The sequence below is a fragment of the Oncorhynchus tshawytscha genome, linkage group LG10 (genome assembly GCF_018296145.1).
Source record: "Oncorhynchus tshawytscha isolate Ot180627B linkage group LG10, Otsh_v2.0, whole genome shotgun sequence".
Classification (NCBI taxonomy): Eukaryota; Metazoa; Chordata; class Actinopteri; order Salmoniformes; family Salmonidae; genus Oncorhynchus; species Oncorhynchus tshawytscha.
In genome coordinates this window covers 47,908,291-47,927,529 of record NC_056438.1, presented here as the reverse complement: position 1 = coordinate 47,927,529, position 19,239 = coordinate 47,908,291, and the positions used below count along the sequence as shown (strand labels likewise).

The following is a 19,239-nucleotide window of genomic DNA, read 5'->3' as shown; positions in this document are numbered from 1 at the left end:
CCACCAGTCTCTTGGAGGGCATCTCCCTCCTCCTCCCTACACCCATGGCCACCACCCCCTTGGCCCTGCCTTCCTTCACTGGTCAGCTACCTGGATCTGCTAACTTCCCATCCACTGGCTTGCCTATGCCCAGCCAGGGTGGAGCCTCAGCAGGTAACGCTGGCCCCCTGGCCCTGTTGTCTGGACCTCCCCTGCTCCCTACTCTGGCAGATATTGCCAAGGCCTTGGGACTAAAGAACCACATCACTCTGGCAGACATAGCCAAGGCCATGGGCCTCAACACTCCCAATGACCCAATCACTTTGGCAAACATAGCCAAGGCCTTGGGGTTCAACAACCCCAACGATCCTAAACCTCCCCAAAACCCCAAGAACTCCATCCTTCTGGCAGACATAGCCAAAGCCATGGGGCTTAACTCCCCCAATGACCAAATCACTTTGGCAAACATAGCCAAGGCCTTGGGGTTCAAGAGCCCCAATGACCCTAAACCCCAGCAAAACCCCAGCTCTCTGGCAGACATAGCCAAGGCCTTGGGGCTCAACTCCCCCAAGGACCCCATCACATTGGCAAACATAGCGAAGGCCTTGGGGTTCAACAACTCCAATGACCCTAAACCTCCCCGAAACCCCAACAACCCCATAACTCTGGTAGACATAGCCAAGGCCTTGGGGCTCAATAGCCCTAATGACCCCATCACTTTTGCAAACATAGCCAAGGCCTTGGGATTCAATGACCCCAACACTCCTAAACCCCCCCAATACCCCAGCTCTCTGGCAGACATAGCCAAGGCATTAGGGTACAACAACATCGACCCCATTACTTTGGCAGACATAGCCAAGGCTTTAGGGCTCAAAAAAGAAAACAACCCCTTCACTCTGGCAGACATAGCCAAGGCCTTAGGGCTCAAAAACCTCAAAGACCCCATTACTTTGGCAAACATAGCCAAGGCCTTGGGGCTCAAAGACCCCAGCACTCCAGCAGACATAGCCAAGGCCTTAAGGTTCAACAACCCCAATGACCCCAAACCCCCCCAAAACCCCAGCTATCTGTCAGACATAGCTAAGGCCTTAGGGCTCAACAGCCCCAATGACCCAATCACTTTGGCAAACATAGCCAGGGTCTTGGGGCTGAACGACCCCAACAAACCCATCACTCTGGTAGACATAGCCAAGGCCTTGGGGCTCAATGCCTCCAGCAAATTGTCAGACATAGCCAAGGCCTTGGGGGTCAAGAACTTCAACAAACCCATCACTCTGGAAGACATAGCCAAGATCTTGGGATTTAAAAACCTCAAAGATCCAAACACTCTCCAAAATCCCAACACTCTGGCAGATGTAGCCACGGCCTTGGGTCTCAGTGACCCCAATAAACCCATCACTCTGGCAGACATAGCTACGGCTTTGGGACTTAATGACCCCAGCACTCTGGCAGACATAGCCAAGGCCTTGGGGGTCAACAACCCCAACGACCCTAAAAGAACTAACACTCTGGAAGACATAGCCAAGGCCTTGGGTCTCAACGACCCCAACAAACCCATCACTCTGGCAGACATAGCCAAGGCCTTGGGGGTCAACAACCCCAATGACCCTAAACCCCTCCAAAACCCCAACAAACCTATCACTCTGGCAGACATAGCCAAGGCCTTAGGGCTCAAAAACCCTAACAACCTCTTTGCCCTGGCTGACATAGCCAAGGCCTTAGGGCTCAAAACCCCCAAAGACCCCATCTCTTTAGCAAACATAGCCAAGGCCTTGGGGCTCAAAGACCCCAGCACTCTGGCAGACATAGCCAAGGCCTTAGGGTTCAACAACCCCAAAGACCTTAACCCCCCCCAGAACCCCAGCTATCTGGCAGACATAGCTAAGGCCTTAGGGCTCAACAGCCCCAATGACCCAATTACTTTGGCAAACATAGCCAGGGCCTTGGGGCTGAACAACCCCAACAAACCAATTACTCTGGCAGACATAGCCAAGGCTTTGGGTCTCAATGACTCCAGCACTTTGGCAGACATAGCCAAGACCCTGGGGGTCAAGAACCCCAACAAACCCATCACTCTGGCAGATATAGCCAAGGTTTTGGGATTCAAAAACCCCAACGACCCTAAAACCCCCGGAAACCCCAACACTCTTGCAGATGTAGCCACGGCCTTGGGGCTCAGTGACCCCAATAAACCCATCACTTTTGCAGACATAGCCACGGCTTTGGGACTTAATGACCCCAGCACTCTGGCAGACATAGCCAAGGCCTTGGGGGTCAACAACCCCAACGACCCTAAAAGGACCAACACTCTGGAAGACATAGCCAAGGCCTTGGGGCTCAACGACCCCAACAAACCCATCACTCTGGCAGACATAGCCAAGGCCTTGGGGGTCAACAACCCCAATGACCCTAAACCCCTCCAAAACCCCAACAAACCTATCACTCTGGCAGACATAGCCAAGGCCTTAGGGCTCAAAAACCCCAACAACCTCTTTACCCTGGCTGACATAGCCAAGGCCTTAGGGCTCAAAACCCCCAAAGACCCCATCTCTTTAGCAAACATAGCCAAGGCCTTGGGGCTCAAAGACCCCAGCACTCTGGCAGACATAGCCAATGCCTTAGGGTTCAACAACCCCAAAGACCTTAACCCCCCCCAGAACCCCAGCTATCTGGCAGACATAGCTAAGGCCTTAGGGCTCAACAGCCCCAATGACCCAATTACTTTGGCAAACATAGCCAGGGCCTTGGGGCTGAACAACCCCAACAAGCCAATTACTCTGGCAGACATAGCCAAGGCTTTGGTTATCAATGACTCCAGCACTTTGGCAGACATAGCCAAGCCCTTGGGGGTCAAGAACCCCAACAAACCCATCACTCTGGCAGATATAGCCAAGGTTTTGGGATTCAAAAACCCCAACGACCCTAAAACCCTCGGAAACCCCAACACTCTTGCAGATGTAGCCACGGCCTTGGGGCTCAACGACCCCTACAAACCTATCACTCTGGCAGACATAGCCACAGCTTTGGGATTCAATGACCCCAGCACTCTGGCAGACATAGCCAAGGCCTTGGGGGTCAACAACCCCAATGACCCTAAAAGACCCAACAACCCCAACACTCTGGCGGACATAGCCAAGGCGTTGGGGCTCAACGACCCCAACAAACCCATCACTCTGTCAGACATAGCCAAGGCTTTGGGACTCAAAGACCCCAGCACTACGGCAGCAATGACCAAGTCCTCGGGCTACAACAACCCCAACACAGGTCTACCAGGTAGGGATGCTTTGTAGATTGGATACTATGTTGTGTTTCTACATCAGTAACCTTTATAATGTCTACTGCATCAATTGAGTATTGATTTAATGTGCATGTAATCAGTGTCAAGTAGGTATTTAACAATTAAACAGTAAGTTATACTTATTATATTATACAGTAAATGACAACATTAAACATTGTTCACAATTTTAATGGCTTCTCCCGACACGGACGTGAACTCTTTACTCTAGATGCCGACAGTAACCCAGACCTCTGCAGTGACCTGCCCCTCAACGGATTGACCACTCTGGCCAACGGAACCATTCTCATCTTCAAGGGTATGCGTGTGTGTGGAGCATAGTGGCCTAGCTCGTGGCTAGCTCTTGGCTAGCTCTGTCCTATCTCACTCATTACTTACTGATCAAATACTTATGAAGGTCAAGTAGCTTTTCCAAAGCAGCAATAAAAAATATGAATAATTGTCTGCTACTTTCCTTTCCTGAAATAGCATAACAATCTGTAGCCTAAAACCCTAAAGGAAATAGTTACTTGATGCATCGTTTCCTAATGATTGCGGTTCTGTTGCCCCCAACCAGGTCATTTCTTCTGGACCATAGATCCCATCACCAAGGACCATGGGCCAGCTCACAACATCAGAGAGGAGCTGGGCATCCCCTCCCCCATCGACAGTGCCTTCACCCGCACCAACTGCCAGGGAAAGAGCTACATCATCAAGGTACTGTAGAACTGCCAGGGAAAAAACCTAGAACCTGGGAAAAGCTCAGTGGGTTGGGGTAGTGGAGATGCCTAGGTGGAACCTAATGACCTAAACACTTTCGATGGGATTGGGATATTGTCACACAGATCCTTTTCGCATAGCCTATATAATGTCCCCATCTCTTGTCCATCTCAGGGTGATGACTACTGGAGTATGGACAATGGCAACATGGAGCCTGGTTACCCCAAATCTGTTGCCTCTGGTTTTCATGGTCTGACTGGCACCATCACTGCAGCCCTGCCTGTGCCTGCTACCAGGAGGAGGCCTGAGTCTGTCTACTTCTTCAAGAAAGGTAAAGGAGAGCTTGAGGATTACCACTACCTAACCTACTCCCATTGCTTAACATGATGAGTTACACCAATGAGTTCGCTATACTCAATCCACATCCATTTCTTTCTCCCACAGGAGGCACCATGCAGAAATACTCGTACCATGCTGGAAGTAGCACTGTCTGTGGCAAGAAATCCAAGCCCAGCGCAAAGAAACACCACGCTCGCCAAACAGAGATGAGTCTGGGAGCCGAGATCAACATCAAGCTGGCTCTGAAAGGCTTTCCCTCCTCAGTGACCTCAGCGGTGTCTGTCCCCAGCCCCAAGAAGGCCGACGGATACGACTACTTCCTCTTCGCTGGACGTAAGTCTTCGACAATGTTCACGATGTACTGTACATCTGATAACCAAAATATCTATTACATCAGCAAAATACTGTTTATGGGTCTTTCTAGAAACTCGGGTACCAGTGAGGATTCAATCAAATTCACGAGTTGATTTAAAACATATGTTTAACCGTTATCATGGTTGGTGTTCTGACGATTTGTCCAAAGTCATGTGACATGAAACATTACTTTTCTGTCCTTGCATTTATGGCAGTGTAAGTTGTCGTCATGTCATATATTAAGCATCAATCAGTTAAATTAATGAACTTGATCCCTGTATCTAGCAGTCGGACAGTTTTTGGTATAGAGATCTCAGACATGCAGTGTAATTACTTAACATTTTGTGTCTCCTTACGTTACGGGGTGAAAACAGTTCATGGGCACACAAATCCAAAACAATATATGCACTGCAAAATTGAAAGCTTCTAACCTGAAAGGGTCAACTTACCATCATACGTAAAACATAAATTGATATGGTCATTTTAACGTGGTTCTTCAATAATTATGCATAATACTTGTTGGATGCGCATTTGGTGTCCAGTTGATATACTAGCATGCTAATAAATACCCATAGACTTACAGTCATTGCGCTAACGCTAGTTAGCATTGGCTCTCGGAATTTACCTCAAACTTCCTTCATACGGGACACAGACATCAAAATGGTATCCAAAAGTTCATCTGACTCTGGGGAAGTAGAAAAAGGGCCTAATTGCCAAAATCTCAGAGTATCCCTTTAAAGGATTATCCTAGGCCTATGTTGATGTATAGGAGTTATGGGCCAACATGCATATATTCACTTGTACTCCTCTAAGTACACATGTGAAACGGCATGAAAATCTTTTTTTATTTAAAAACATTTTGAAATGTTGAACCCAATGTCAGACATTGGCCCCATTATTTATAGAAAGACCCTTATACAGAAAATACCAGTCCAAAATAAACAAGTCATGATCTAGTACGATAATGAAGTATTACTAATATATTCTGTCGTATGCTGTATTTGTCAGATGCGTAAACATTGCCTTGACATGCAATTCTTAAATATCCTGTGCAACTGCAGCTGTTCTGTTTATTAAAAAGGGTCTGGTAAAACTTTAAGTCAATATGTTAACACGAACACTCTTCCCTTTTTTAGCTCTGTACTTCAACATCAAGATCTCTGGTGATCTGCCTGCTCTGGCCAAACCAGACAATGCTGATCCCCGCCAAAACTCCATCAAGAAGTGGCTCAAGTGTATCTAGAGCATTCCCTATGGGTGGACCAACAACTCACAGAGCACACCTATGGCAACCATTTTCTTTTTTTTTCATATTAGGAAAACAAAAGCAACAGAACAATTATTCTTCTTGAAAAGAAATTCATAAAAATGTACACTTTTAAAGCACATGGTATCTGCTGATACAAAATTGGGAAGAAAGAATCTAACCATTGCTCTCTCTCTTACGATCACAAATTGGTAGGATTTCTTTTATTAGACTAAGACACTATGATTGAGACTTGGGAGTAAGGGAATGGAGCAGTCCATGATGACATCATTAGCGGGGTAGGTTTCCTCTACCGAAAGGGAGTCTTCAAGCCCATACCTTGAATGGAAGGGGTGAGAAGACAAGAACCATTAGACATCATCCAAAATTGCCACTTCAAGAAGTTTATAACTCTCCATTGTGTTTCTTAAGCCCGGCTCACTCGAGCTTCTTTGAATGTTGTTTTGATGTGCATTGAAATAGCTACCTCTCTGAACTCAAACATCCGCTAAAACGTTTGACAAGACATCACGTTAAGACCACACCAGGGGGGGGGGTTTAAATATCTCTTGCATGACCGCAACCCTGCTCCAACCATCCTTGTGTCACATGTAATCCGACATGCCAAACAAAAGTATACAATGTGTCCTTTGTGTCGCTTACTTTCTCTGGCTTTATCAGACTAATAAAAAAAAAAAAGCTTCTCATCTACTTTGTTGTGCCGTGTGTTTCTATGACGTAAGAGGGCGGCAGGGTAGCCTAGTGGTTAGAGCGTTGGACTAGCAGTTGAAAGGTTGCAAGTTCAAATCCCAGAGCTGACAAGGTACAAATCTGTCGTTCTGCCCCTGAACAGGCAGTTAACCCACTGTTCCTAGGCCGTCATTGAAAATAAGAATTTGTTCTTAACTGACTTGCCTGGTTAAACAAAGCAAAAAAAAAAGCTTTAGTTGAATGGACTCATACCATGTTGTTCTGGGTTAAAAGTGGCTTCAAGACTTAAAAAGTCAATGGGGATGAACGCTCATCTCCTCTGGGGAGACGGCTGCCTGCTGTCGTGCTGGGCTATGGGGCGGCCGGAGGGCTTGGGCTTGACACTGCTGCTGTCGAGAGAGAGAGCGATAGAAATAGGTTATAAGCAGGGATGAGAGGAGGTAAAAGTGTGTATGAGGAACACAAATACAGTGTTTGTTACTTTACAACCTTATTCTAAAATGGAGTAAATCATTTTTTTCCCTTCATCAATCTACACACAATACCCCATAATGACGAAGCAAAAACTGGTTTTAAGAATGTTTTGCAAATTCATTACAAATAAAAAACAGAAATATCAAATTTACATAAGTATTCAGACCCTTTACTCGGAATATTTGGCAGCGATTACAGCCTCAAGTCTTCTTGGGTATGACGCTACAAGCCTGGCATACCTGTATTTGGGGAGTTTCTCTCATTCTTCTCTGCAGGTCCTCTCAAGCTCTGTCAGGTTGGATGGGGAGAGTTGCTGCACAGATATTTTCAGGTCTCTCCAGAGATCTGGCTGGGCCACTCAAGGACATTCAGAGACTTGTCCCGAAGCCACTCCTGAATTGCAGACAGCCTCTGTGGGATAAACAACCACAAGGACACTAAATTAGACAAAACATTTTTGCACAGCTGATTCAGAGTACATTTTGATTATTGTATTTGAGTATTAAGCTTGTTAGTACAGGTTACATCTGAATATATGTATCTATGTCTGAAAGCCCATGTTTTTCTGGATGAGGTTCTTACCTGTGTGGGTTGGGGTCCCAGGCCCAGCACAGGACCAGGAGGCTGAATGTAGAGGACTGGAGGCAGGGGGTCAGCGCGGAACGGACTGGGGCAGGCAACCCTGACGGGGGTCCAGGCTGAGGCTGGGGATGGAGGAGGTAGAGAAGGAAAAGTTGGTAGTGGTACTAGGGATAGACTGTAGTAGTTTTCTTGGGGGGGTCACACATGGCCATGGGCAAGGCCTCGTGGTGCTGCTGCTCCCTTCACCTGGAAGCAGAGGAAAGGACTCATGTCTCGGACTCTGATACGGCAGGCACTAAGTCACACACGTCTGCCTGAAGTTTATATTCACTTCTATACTATCTGTTTATTTTCCCAGCATGGAAAGTGAAAGATGAATTTTACACAATACGGCATCCTGGGGACAGTATACTGTCTATTGCTGCCCTGGGGACAGTACACTGTCTATTGCTGCCCTGGGGACAGTATACTGTCTATTGCTGCCCTGGGGACAGTATACTATCTATTGCTGGCCTGGGGACAGTATACTATCTATTGCTGGCCTGGGGACAGTATACTGTCTATTGCTGCCCTGGGGACAGTATACTGTCTATTGCTGCCCTGGGGACAGTATACTATCTATTGCTGCCCTGGGGACAGTATACTATCTATTGCTGCCCTGGGGACAGTATTCTATCTATTGCTGCCCTGGGGACAGTATACTATCTATTGCTGCCCTGGGGACAGTATACCATCTTATGCTGAATCTATAATACCGAGCCACTCCTCTCACCTTCCTGGCTGTCAGACTGTGTATGGGGCATGGCAGTTGCCGTGGGGGTGGGCACCGTGACGGGAACAATGGGTCGGATGCTGGCTCTGGGGGTGGACTTGCTCCCAGGCATCGGGGAAGGTTTACTGGGGGCACCACCCGACACCGGGGTGGGCTTGATGTTGGCGGTGGGGTGCTGCTCTGAAGAGCTGGAAGAACCACTGTTTGTTAAGAAACGTGAGAAACGTGTTAAGAGTTGGGTACGTGTTCAAAGCAGTATTTCTTTTAAGTGTGTATGATGCAGACATATTTCTACCATCCCCTGTCTGCAGCTTGGTTAGTCCTCTGGCTGACCTGCCTCTGTTCTGGAGCGCTCTACTGAGTGTGTGTGTGTGTGTGTGTGTGTGTGTGTGTGTGTGTGTGTGTGTGTGTGCAGTGCCTGTACCTTATCGTTACCCTGGTCGTGGGGCTCGTCCCTCTGAGGTTGTTAAATGGGGTGGTCTTTGAGTTCCCTTATCTCTCGGTCCTGTAGGTGGAGACGGCCCTCATACCGGGACTTGAGGGAGCTCAGACGCTCCACCCGCTGCAGCTTCATATCCTCCACCTCCTTGGCCAGCTGCTCCTTTGCAACTGGGACACACACCAATACACACACACACACACACACACACACACACACACACACACACACACACACACACACACACACACACACACACACACACACACACACACACACACACACACACACACAATACTTCATTGAATCAAATGACCTAAATATATCTTAGAGGTCATGACACAAATATCCCAGATAGTTCTCACATCATTCAAATCATTTCTTTAAATCTGGACTACAAAAACATGCGACAGACATACACTGAACAAAAATATAAACGCAACATGCAACAATTTCAAAGACTACAGTTCATATAATTGAAATAAATGCATTAGGCCCTAATCTATGGATTTCACAACTGGGAATACTGATATACATCTATTGGTCAGATACCTTAAAAAAAAACATTAAAAGTAGGGGTGTGGATCAGAAAACCAGTCAGTATCTGGCGTGACCACCATTTGCGTCATGCAGCGTGACATCTCCTTTGCATAGAGTTGATTAGGCTGTTGATTGTGGCCTGTGGAATTTTGTCCCACTCTTTAATGACTGTGTGAAGTTGCTGGATGTGGGTGGGAACTGGAACATGCTGTTGTACAAGTAAATCCACAGCATCCCAAACATGCTCACGGGTGACATTTCTGGTGAGTATGCAGGCCACAGAAAAATGGGACATTTTCAGCTTCCAGGAATTGTGTACAGATCCTTGTGACATGGGGCTGTGCATTATCATGCTGAAACATGAGGTGATGGCGGCAGATGAATGGCACGACAACGGGCCTCAGGATCTTGTCATGGTATCTCTGTGCATTCAAATTAGCATCAATAAAATACAATTGTGTTCATTGTCTGTAGCTTATGCCTGCCCATAACATAACCCCACCAGACGGCACTCATCCGTGATGAGATTCATCCGTGAAGCACACTCTTCTCCAGCGTGCCAGTGGACATTGAAGGTGAACATTTGCCCACGATGCCAAATTGCAGTCAGGTCAAGAGCCTGGTGAGGACGACGAGCACGCATGTGAGCTTCCCTGAGACGGTTTCTGACAATTTGTGGAGAAATTCTTCGGTTGTGCAAACCCACAGTTTCATCAGCTGTCCGGGTGGCTGGTCTCCGGCGAAGAAGCCGGATGTGGAGGTCCTAGGCTGGCGTGGTTAGACGTGGTCTGAGGTTGTGAGAACGGTTGGATGTACTGCGAAATTCTCTAAAATGACATTGAAGGCAGCTTATGTTAGAGAAATTAACATTACATTTTCTGGCAAGAGCTCTGGTGGACATTCCTGCAGTTAAATAAAGGTTAAATTAAATAAATAAAAGTCAGCATGCCAATTGCACACTCCTTCAACACTTGAGACATCTGTGGCGTCTGTGGCATTTCAGCTCATGAAACCAACACTTTACATGTTGCGTTTATATTTCTGTTCAGTATATAAACATTCACAAACAGCCAGATGGCTATGTTTGAGGAGACTGACACTGATTCATTCCCTACATAAGGAGATCCATACAGTAGGGGTCAAAGTCATCGTGTTGCATAGTTTGACAAATGTGTGCCAAAATATTTGTTTAATACCACTATATGTTGTTCATTGTGCATAAGACAATATAACCAACTAGCTTTGTGACTTACTGTTGAGCTGGGCAGTTGAGCTTGTCGGGAGGCGGGTCACCTCCTGTCTCAGCCCGGTCACCGCCCCCTGGGCCTGGGCAGACTGCTCCGGGAGGCGGGTCACCTCCTGCTTCAGACGCCCCATCTCCATGTCGCGCTCACTCACCGTCTAACAGGTTGATGGAGAAGAATACTTTATTCATCCATACGAGACATATGTGCCTGCTGCTGTCATTAGAGGGGCTTTTGGGGGTCAATTGTTTTGTAATGATGTATGGTGAATGAGGTACAGTAAAAAGACAAGAGGGATGATCTAGAACCATGACAAACAATCATGCCCCTTCTCTAAAAAAAAACACAACTTTCTTTTTTTACAATCAAAGGTTCATAACTTTAGTCTTTGATATGGACAATATGACAGTACCTATCTGATCATAACGGATGGTTCTCTAACGAGCAACTTCAATGGCTCCATACATACTGTGTAGGTCTACAATTACCTTCTGCATGCTAACTTTACTTGACTCTATGGAGGCACTGGCTCCATACACATAATGTACATTACTAGTACCTTCTGTACGTCCTCCAGTTGTCCCTCCAGGTCTTTGATTGTGGTCTCGGGCCTGGCTGAGGGACTTCTTCAGGCTCTGGATCTCCTGGTCCAAGGCCTGCTGAGCCTGCTGGACCTGCAGTTGAGCCTGTTGGACCTGCAGTTGAGCCTGCTGGACCTGCAGTTGAGCCTACTGGACCTGAAGTTGAGCCTGCTGGACCTGCAGTTGAGCCTGTTGCACCTCCTCCTGGGCCTGCTTGGCTGCTGCTTCTGCCACCAGAAGAGATGGATGGGAGGGGGAGAGGAGCATAGCATTAGAATGGAACAGAATTAGTCAGTCAGTAAAGGTTTGACTGGCCCGTGTCATTGTAGCTGCACACGCATGATACAGCAGGTGCATGTACAGCTTAAAACAAGTTCAAACATGCAGGATCGGCAAATGTACACACAGGCATGCAAACACACACACACGAATCCCCGATCCCACACAAACACTACCCCCACCGCACCCTCCCACACACCTTGTCATGCTGCATCTACAGCGTCTCGTACCGGGTCTTGTAACGGCGGCCGCTCATCTTGACCTGCGTGATGGTCTTGGCCTTCTCCTGGATGTCCAGGTTCTTGGCGTCCAGCTCCTTCTTGGTAGCTTCCCTCTCGGTGGTCACCTTGCACAGGGTCTCCCTCATGTTCTGTACCGGGCTCTGGTCACTGACGCGTTGGTCCTATGGAGGAGGGGAGTAAGTACAGATTATGTACAGAGTGAAGTGTGGAGAATTCTGGATTAGAAAATGACTGGACAACAATCTTTTGGACAGAAATCTCCTGGACAGTTTATAATTGAGTTTATAGTCGAGTTGAGCCTACTTAACTACTGCATGTAGTGTGTGTGTGTGTGTAAGCGTACATGTGTGTTTTATCATTCTAAAATGACACATAGAAACAGAGTGAGTGGAGAATTGCATGTCACAACTTATCTGGGTGATTGGTGCATTTTTTACGTTAAAGTGAATTTAAACTCCTCTGTGCCTCAATTGGTAGAGCATGACGCTTACAACGCTCGGATTGTGGGTTCGATTGCCGCTGGGACCATCCATATGAGAATTATATGCACGCATGACTAAGTCGATTTGGATAAAACTGTCAACTAAATGGCATTTATTTATTTAACTCTGCCATTGTTAATGGTTTCAATGTGAAACAGATTTTACTTGATGCACAGTACATCCATTCATTTGACCCTTTCGTTGACATGGTAATTCTGAAACATACAAATACAATTTCAACCACGGACCATCAAATAATTGGCATATATATTACTCTTACAGATTTTCCAAGTGGGCAAGGATATTGGAAATGTAATCAAAGCTGATTGGGTGATAACTTGTTTTTAATTAGGACAGAAGAATTGATAACTGACTTTTCCCTCCAACATAACATAGGTACAGCAGATCCCCTTATTGTATGGGACACTTCAAATGTGCCTTTAGAAGCCATGCAATTCAATACTCATCTCTAAAACAAAAGCAATTTAGATCAAAAGAGTCCATATTAACAAAGGAAACGGAAGGACTAACAGTACAGATAGATGGCAATAAAGATTGTATCATAGAGGCTCAGAAAAGTTAGAGGAAAAACAAAAACAATGGAGATACTTACTCAAGTGTAATATATTATAAAAAATAAAGCAAACTGGATAGAATATGGGGAAAAATGCACCAAATTCTTTTTCAATCTTCAACATAGAAATGCTACCCCAAAAAATATATTGAAACTTGTTACATGACTCACAAAAGGATATTTTGAAAGAGGTGGTAAAGTACTTGAAGAATGTTTTCGTTTGTCTCCTCCATCTCCACTAACCGAAGTGAATTGTATGGATTTTTTTTCTATGAATAATGTAAAATGAACATCTGCACAGAAAGACTCATGTGAAGGCCAAGTTACAGAGGAGGAACATCTTGATGCAATTAGAATCTTTAAGGCTGGGGAAACTCCAGGGTTGGATGGCATACCAGTGGAAGTATACCAAACCTTTTTTGACACACTCAGAGAACCATTCTTAGCATGTTTTAACCACTCCTATATAAACTGTAGATTATCAAACACGCAACAAGGTCAGATTTCATTATTACTGAAAAAGGACCCAAGTGGTAAATATAAAGATCTAGTCCATTTAAAGAAATGGAGGCCTCTTACACTTCAGTGTAATTCTAGCAAAATGCATAGCACATGGATTTTAAAAGGTATTGTCGGATATTATTCATTCTAAATCAGACAGTTTTTTTTTTTTACATGGACGATACTTTGGAAATAATATAAGACAAGTACTGGAAACAATAGAACACAATGAAAAATCTGGGAAACCAGGCCTGGTATTTATAGCTGACTTTGAAAAGGCTTTTGATAAAGTACGACTGGAAAGTATTCAAATCCCTTGACTTTTTCCACATTCTGTTACGTTACAGCCTTATTCTAAATTTGATACAATAAATGTTTTTCTTCATCACACCCATCACACCCATCTACACCCAATAATTACAAAGCAAAAACAGGTTTTTATCAAATACTCAAATATCACATTTACATTACTATTCATGTCACACCCTGACCTTAGAGAGCCTTTTTATGTCTCTATTTGGTTTGGTCAGGGTGTGATTTGGGGTGGGCATTCTATGTTTTTGTTTTCTATGATTTTATATTTTTATGTTTTGGCCGGGTATGGTTCTCAATCAGGGACAGCTGTCTATCGTTGTCTCTGATTGTGAACCATACTTAGGTAGCCCTTTTCCCTCCTTTCAGTGTGGGAAGTTAACTTGGTTTGTGGCAAATAGCCATTAAGCGTCACAGGTGTTTTGTAGTGTTTTTATCGGGGGCATCCTAAATAAAAGGAATATGTACGCTCACCAAGCTGCGCTTTGGTCTAGTTCTTTCGACGGCCTTGACAATTCGGAACCTTTACTCAGTACTTTGTTGACGCACCTTTGGCAGCGATTACAGCCTTGACTCTTCTTGGGTATGAAGCTACAAGCTTGGCACACCTGTATTTGTGGAGTTTCTCCCATTCTTCTCTACAGATCCTCTCAAGCTCTGTCAGGTTGGATGGGGAGCGTTGCTGCATTTGCTTTGTCATTATGGGACAGTGTGCATTGATTGCTGGATTTAAAAATATATATATATTTTAGAATAAGTCTCAAAGTAACAAAATGTGGAAAAAGTCAGTGTCTGAATACTTTCCGAATGCACTGTACATTCTAAATGATTTAAATGGGTCTTTCTCCATTCTGATTGTTTTATACTGTTTAACTTTAACCAAAAATAATTTTCTGCACTCATTTGAGATCATTTCCACACTGCCACATACGACTGCACAATATTGGCAAAAACTCTAGACCTGATTTTTAACCAAATGTTTGAAATTGCGATTTGACTTGAGATTTAGATCAAAACACTTGGTTGAACTGTTGGAACTATGGAAAAAGAATGATTATTTTAATTATATTGTTAAAATATAATAGTGGGCACTTTGAATACAGTATTGTTTGACATGAGAACGAATGAAAATGCCAGGGGGAGTTATTGTGACATGGTAGGAACCAAAGTTTTGGTCAGTGTTTCCTAGGGGACCCTATAATCTTTGGCTACATTAAATGTTTTCTCTTAGCTACTTCATGTAGCTAACATAGTGACGCTTTACCTAATCCTCTTCGGTTTAGAAAATACTGTTACACAATAAGCTTGATAATGTTGGTTGTCTTTTATATAAATAAAGAATTGTATACAAATTGTGATAAGTCTTTTTTTCTGTGAGGTGTGTGTGTGTACTGACCTGGCCATCTCAGAGAGCTGCTGGATGCGTTTAAGGTGGGCCTCCCTCTCAGAGTGCAGCTTCTTGTTCTCCTCCTGGCCCTCCCAGAGAGGGAAACAGGGGAGAGGAGAGTTTGTTGCGCGAACGCAAAACAGCAGAGCTATTACAGGGCAAAATAAGCACATCATCAGAGGTCAATGGCATATTTTACAGAACAAACTGCACCACGACAACAAACAACTTCACCTGTTTTAATGCAACGGAAAATTGCCAACGCTATCTCTACAAGCATATAACTATTATTTAGTTACAGACTCCAGCTGTGTGCGCAATGACTTCAGACCACTGTCCCCGATATCGACAGCAGCTCAAAAGCCTCATGTCTTTCTTCCTCTCAAGTCTCACCCGTAGTTGTTCCTCTCTCTGCATTGAGGCTCTCCTGTAGCTCCTTCAGCGCTCGGTCCTGGTGTTCAACTCGTTGTTTGTAGTGCAGTGTCGCCACCTCGAACTGTGTCTCTGCGACCTCCTTCTCACGACGCACAAACCTGCAGGAGGGAAAGGTCAGAGCAGGTTTAACAAACTGCTTACTCACTAAAGTACTGGGAGCTTAGTCTTGGACTTAAAAGCATGCTTAGAATACTTTTTTGAACTAGGCTTAATCTAGTCTGGGAAACCGTCCATGGTGTATAACGTCTTAGTGTGGTATTTTACTTTTGCAATCAGGAAATTCAGGTGACCGCAGATTTAGTATAATAATAATTGATCATTATTTATTGTGTGTCCCTTTCGGATAATTTGTCTTGCACCTCAACAAACAGCACAGCATCCCCAATAGGTGAATAAATACATACATGCAATATATGTGTAATAACACACATCTTTTACAGGTCAGCACAACCATGTATCAAGTACTGGATTTGTAAAGGAGTTGGCACAGTAAGCAAAGTCCTATCCCCATCTACTACCTGATGATCTCCAGGATTTGTTCCTGGGACTTGCCCTCCTCGCTGAAGGACAGGTAGAGGCTGGGACTGGGATTTAGCTATGGTCGGAGATGGACCAGTCACCGGAGCTTCAAACACAACCACATGAAGACAAACCAGAGAGAGAATGTGATGTAGTGGTAACATGAAACCGTCTGAGGCCAGAAAAAGCATTTTCAAAATGAGAAGGTTGGTAATGTAAACTCCTAATGCAATAACAGTTGCTGTCCTGAAATGTCTCAGCCATACATTTTTGATTGGATGACACATACTGTTGAGATTCCCCAACAGAACCCAGCTCGCAGTGCCAAAGCCTACCTCAGAGTGGCACTCTGATGGGAACCCTGGAGCTGGTCTGACCCTGGCCCTGGCCTAGACCCCGACCTGAACACTGACCCTGCAGGCCCTGGTTTTGACCCCGATTCTGCTTCTCAGTGTGGCTGAGCTGCTGCCTCAGTAGGTTCGCTTGCAGCTCAGCGTTATTCAACAGCTCCTTGGTCTTCTGGTACAGAGACCACTGGGCCTCCAGCTGCTTCTTGGCCTCCAGTAGTTGAGCCTGAGGGAGTGTAATAAAAATAAGAATTGGTGGAGGAAGGAGAGGGGGCCTAAGTGATGTGATCATAAAAGCCACTGAAGATCTAATTATGTTCTTGGTCATTTCCAGAGTGAAAGGGTTTGTGAAGGAGAAACGGGACGAAACAGCGACAGAGATGAGATAAAGGAGACAGAGAGGAAAGTCCTGTGTGGCTCAGTTGGTAGAGCACGGTAGAGAAATGTAATTTGCTCTGGATAAGAGTGTATGCTAAACAACCAACATGAATGAAGACAAACACTGTCTGAAAGAATGAGGAAAGGAAAATAAATTGGGTGGTGAGAAAAAAATACTTGAGTGTATCTGTACTTCTTGGTTGCGGCCCAGCATGTGCCTCTGCTCTACTTCCTTAGCCGGTTTCTTCTTAAACTGGGGGAGCTCTCTCTCCAGTCTCTCTATCTGGCTGTTCAGACACTGCCTGGTCTCTGTCTCTGTACACTCCATCGTCAGCTAGGGGACAAGAGCAAGGCAGCGATGGAGATGGTTTCTTAACAATTATGGGAAGGGTGTATTGGACTTGAAATGGGGGGGCGAGTCTGTGTGTGCCTGGTTAGACTTGACTTGGGTAAGAGCAGTGCGGTGTGTGTGCGTACCTGAAACAGACTTGAGGTAGGTGTGTGTGTGTGTGTGTGTGTGTGTGTGTGTGTGTGTGTGTGTGTGTGTGTGTGTGTGTGTGTGTGTGTGTGTGTGTGTGTATGTACCTGGTTAAACCTGGTGTGTGTGTACCTGGATAGATTTGAGGTTGGTCAGCAGTAGGTTTTGGTTGCACTGCTCAGCCATCATGGCCCCCTTCTCCTGGTTCAGTCTGGACTGCTGATAGAGAGAGGAAATGGAGAGGACGTGGGGGGGAGAAATGATTTTGCACTCAATTCTTGTCAATCATAAAGGCCAAAGTTGACTTACTTCCTCCTCACATTCCTCTCTTACATACCTCATCCAAACTGTACTACCCCCACCTGGCCCAACCTTGACCTCCTAACCCCTAAACCCTGACCCCTTACCTCTGACATGGTCAGTTTCTCATATGCAGCCCAGAGGTCCTGGGTCATGGTGTGGATGTTCTGCTCGTGTTTCTGAGCCGTGGCGGCCATCTTCTGGCTCTTCTCGTGCAGCTCGGCAATTTCCCGCCTGTAGCCGTTCAGGTTCTCCTGCAGCATCTTATACCTGACAGAGAGAAAGACTAACTTGGTTTGATTTACTTCAGCAGATGGATACTTCTTCCTAAAAAGATGTATGAGATGGGTGTGTTCAGTGCATTCGAATAGGGAAAGTGGTAAAAGATCAATAGCCATATTTTCTCGGAATTCTCCAACATAAGTCGGGTGGAGTACTGAAAAAGCAATGCTGAGCATACACATCAGTATTGTCATTGGATTTTTCTTATTGCCTGGTTGTGGTTTAAGTTGTATTAAATTACCTCTTGGAGGCGAACCCCAGCTGTGTGGAGAGCTTTGCCTTCTGGAAGGGGACCTCAGACAGATGCTCTTGGAGCTTGACGTTCTGCTCGTTCAGCATTTTGTCGTTCTTCTCCTTCTTGTACTTGGTGAAGGTATCGTTCATCCGGAACAACGTTTAAAAAGATTTTGTTTAACTAAAAAGTGAAACGTTCGATCACCGTCCATTTAAATCCTTTGCAAATCCCTCCACAATGGCCTATCAAAGCACTACCAAAGCACTACCTCATGTTAATCTGCATACACACACCCATATTGACCTTACATCGAACCGGAAAATGATCACTCCCTATCGTGGATTCTCTCATCACTTCCCATTCACACCTCCCAGCCACCGCCGCAGATACCAATGTCAAGTCCAAGTATGTCTCTGTACATTGATTCTCGTCCCCCTCTCATCATTAACACATACTAATCCCCTGTAATCCATACATTCTTCAACTATGTTCCCATGATTATCTTCATGCGGACTTTCCCATATTTCATTATGGGCATTAATATCACCACACCATATGACCTTCCCACCCCTCCCTATACATCCCATCCATCCCTTCAAACTGTGGTAACATGAGAGGTTTGCAGGGGTTGTATAAATGACCTAAACAATGTAACCTCTATTCCTACATAATTTATACCCCACACATTCCAATTTCTGTATCTCCAATACACTATACCTCATCCCCTCTTTAACTAAAGAACGCAGCACAACACCCACCCTACCCCTCAACTCTATCACGCCGTTCCCGAAAACCTACGTTATCAATAAGCGACAAATAACATTATAGGAGATTGAGGGTGCGTTCGTAAATTCACTCTGGCTAGCTAGTCCTATTTCAGAGCACATTAGTCCGAGTGTGCTAGAGCGCAGAATAACTGATTAATTAAAGAACTTTCAACACCCGTTAAATATGGCGGTGTCAGTAAATGTCGGCAAAAAAAGCATAATTAAATTGTTGCCAGCAGCACAGTTACAGTCACAAACGCTCTGGATATCATGAAAACAGCCTAACCAGATCTGATAGGGCGAGTAAAGTGGTCAGAGTGAGGTGTTCTCTCATTTGTGTCTGAGAGTAGTTAGCAAAGATAGCTAACTTTAGCCAGTTAGCTTGGCTGCTTGACCTCCGTTGTGAGGACAGAACGTTCGGGTCAACCCTTACTCCTCAGCCACAGGTTCCAGTGTACGCTCCAAG

General features: G+C 45.2%; 3 protein-coding genes across 3 annotated transcripts; 1 reads left to right on the top strand and 2 right to left on the bottom strand.

Annotated features, from left to right (window-relative positions):
* On the top strand, positions 1–6,566 carry LOC121847455. Its single transcript, XM_042328643.1, has 6 exons — positions 1–3,252; positions 3,486–3,572; positions 3,831–3,970; positions 4,148–4,304; positions 4,418–4,645; positions 5,803–6,566. The coding sequence occupies exons 1-6, from the start codon at positions 45–47 to the stop codon at positions 5,907–5,909; spliced, it is 3,927 nt and encodes a 1,308-aa protein (XP_042184577.1). The 5' UTR covers positions 1–44; the 3' UTR covers positions 5,910–6,566.
* An 804-nt stretch (positions 6,567–7,370) lies between these two features.
* LOC112260351 (nucleoprotein TPR) lies at positions 7,371–9,054 on the bottom strand. Its single transcript, XM_024435384.2, has 4 exons — positions 8,876–9,054; positions 8,452–8,651; positions 7,680–7,801; positions 7,371–7,508 (listed from the first exon to the last, which is right to left on the bottom strand). Exons 2-4 carry the CDS (start codon positions 8,561–8,563, stop codon positions 7,425–7,427), a joined length of 318 nt encoding a protein of 105 aa, XP_024291152.1. The 5' UTR covers positions 8,564–8,651; positions 8,876–9,054; the 3' UTR covers positions 7,371–7,424.
* LOC112261088 (nucleoprotein TPR) lies at positions 8,918–18,762 on the bottom strand. Its single transcript, XM_042329577.1, is given in 13 exon segments — positions 8,918–9,060; positions 10,684–10,831; positions 11,234–11,281; positions 11,283–11,390; positions 11,797–11,937; positions 15,038–15,180; positions 15,426–15,565; positions 15,986–16,062; positions 16,326–16,559; positions 16,905–17,045; positions 17,322–17,408; positions 17,597–17,759; positions 18,013–18,762. Coding segments are annotated over 13 exon segments (1,716 nt in total). The 5' UTR covers positions 18,156–18,762.
* Between the last annotated feature and the right edge of the window lie 477 nt (positions 18,763–19,239).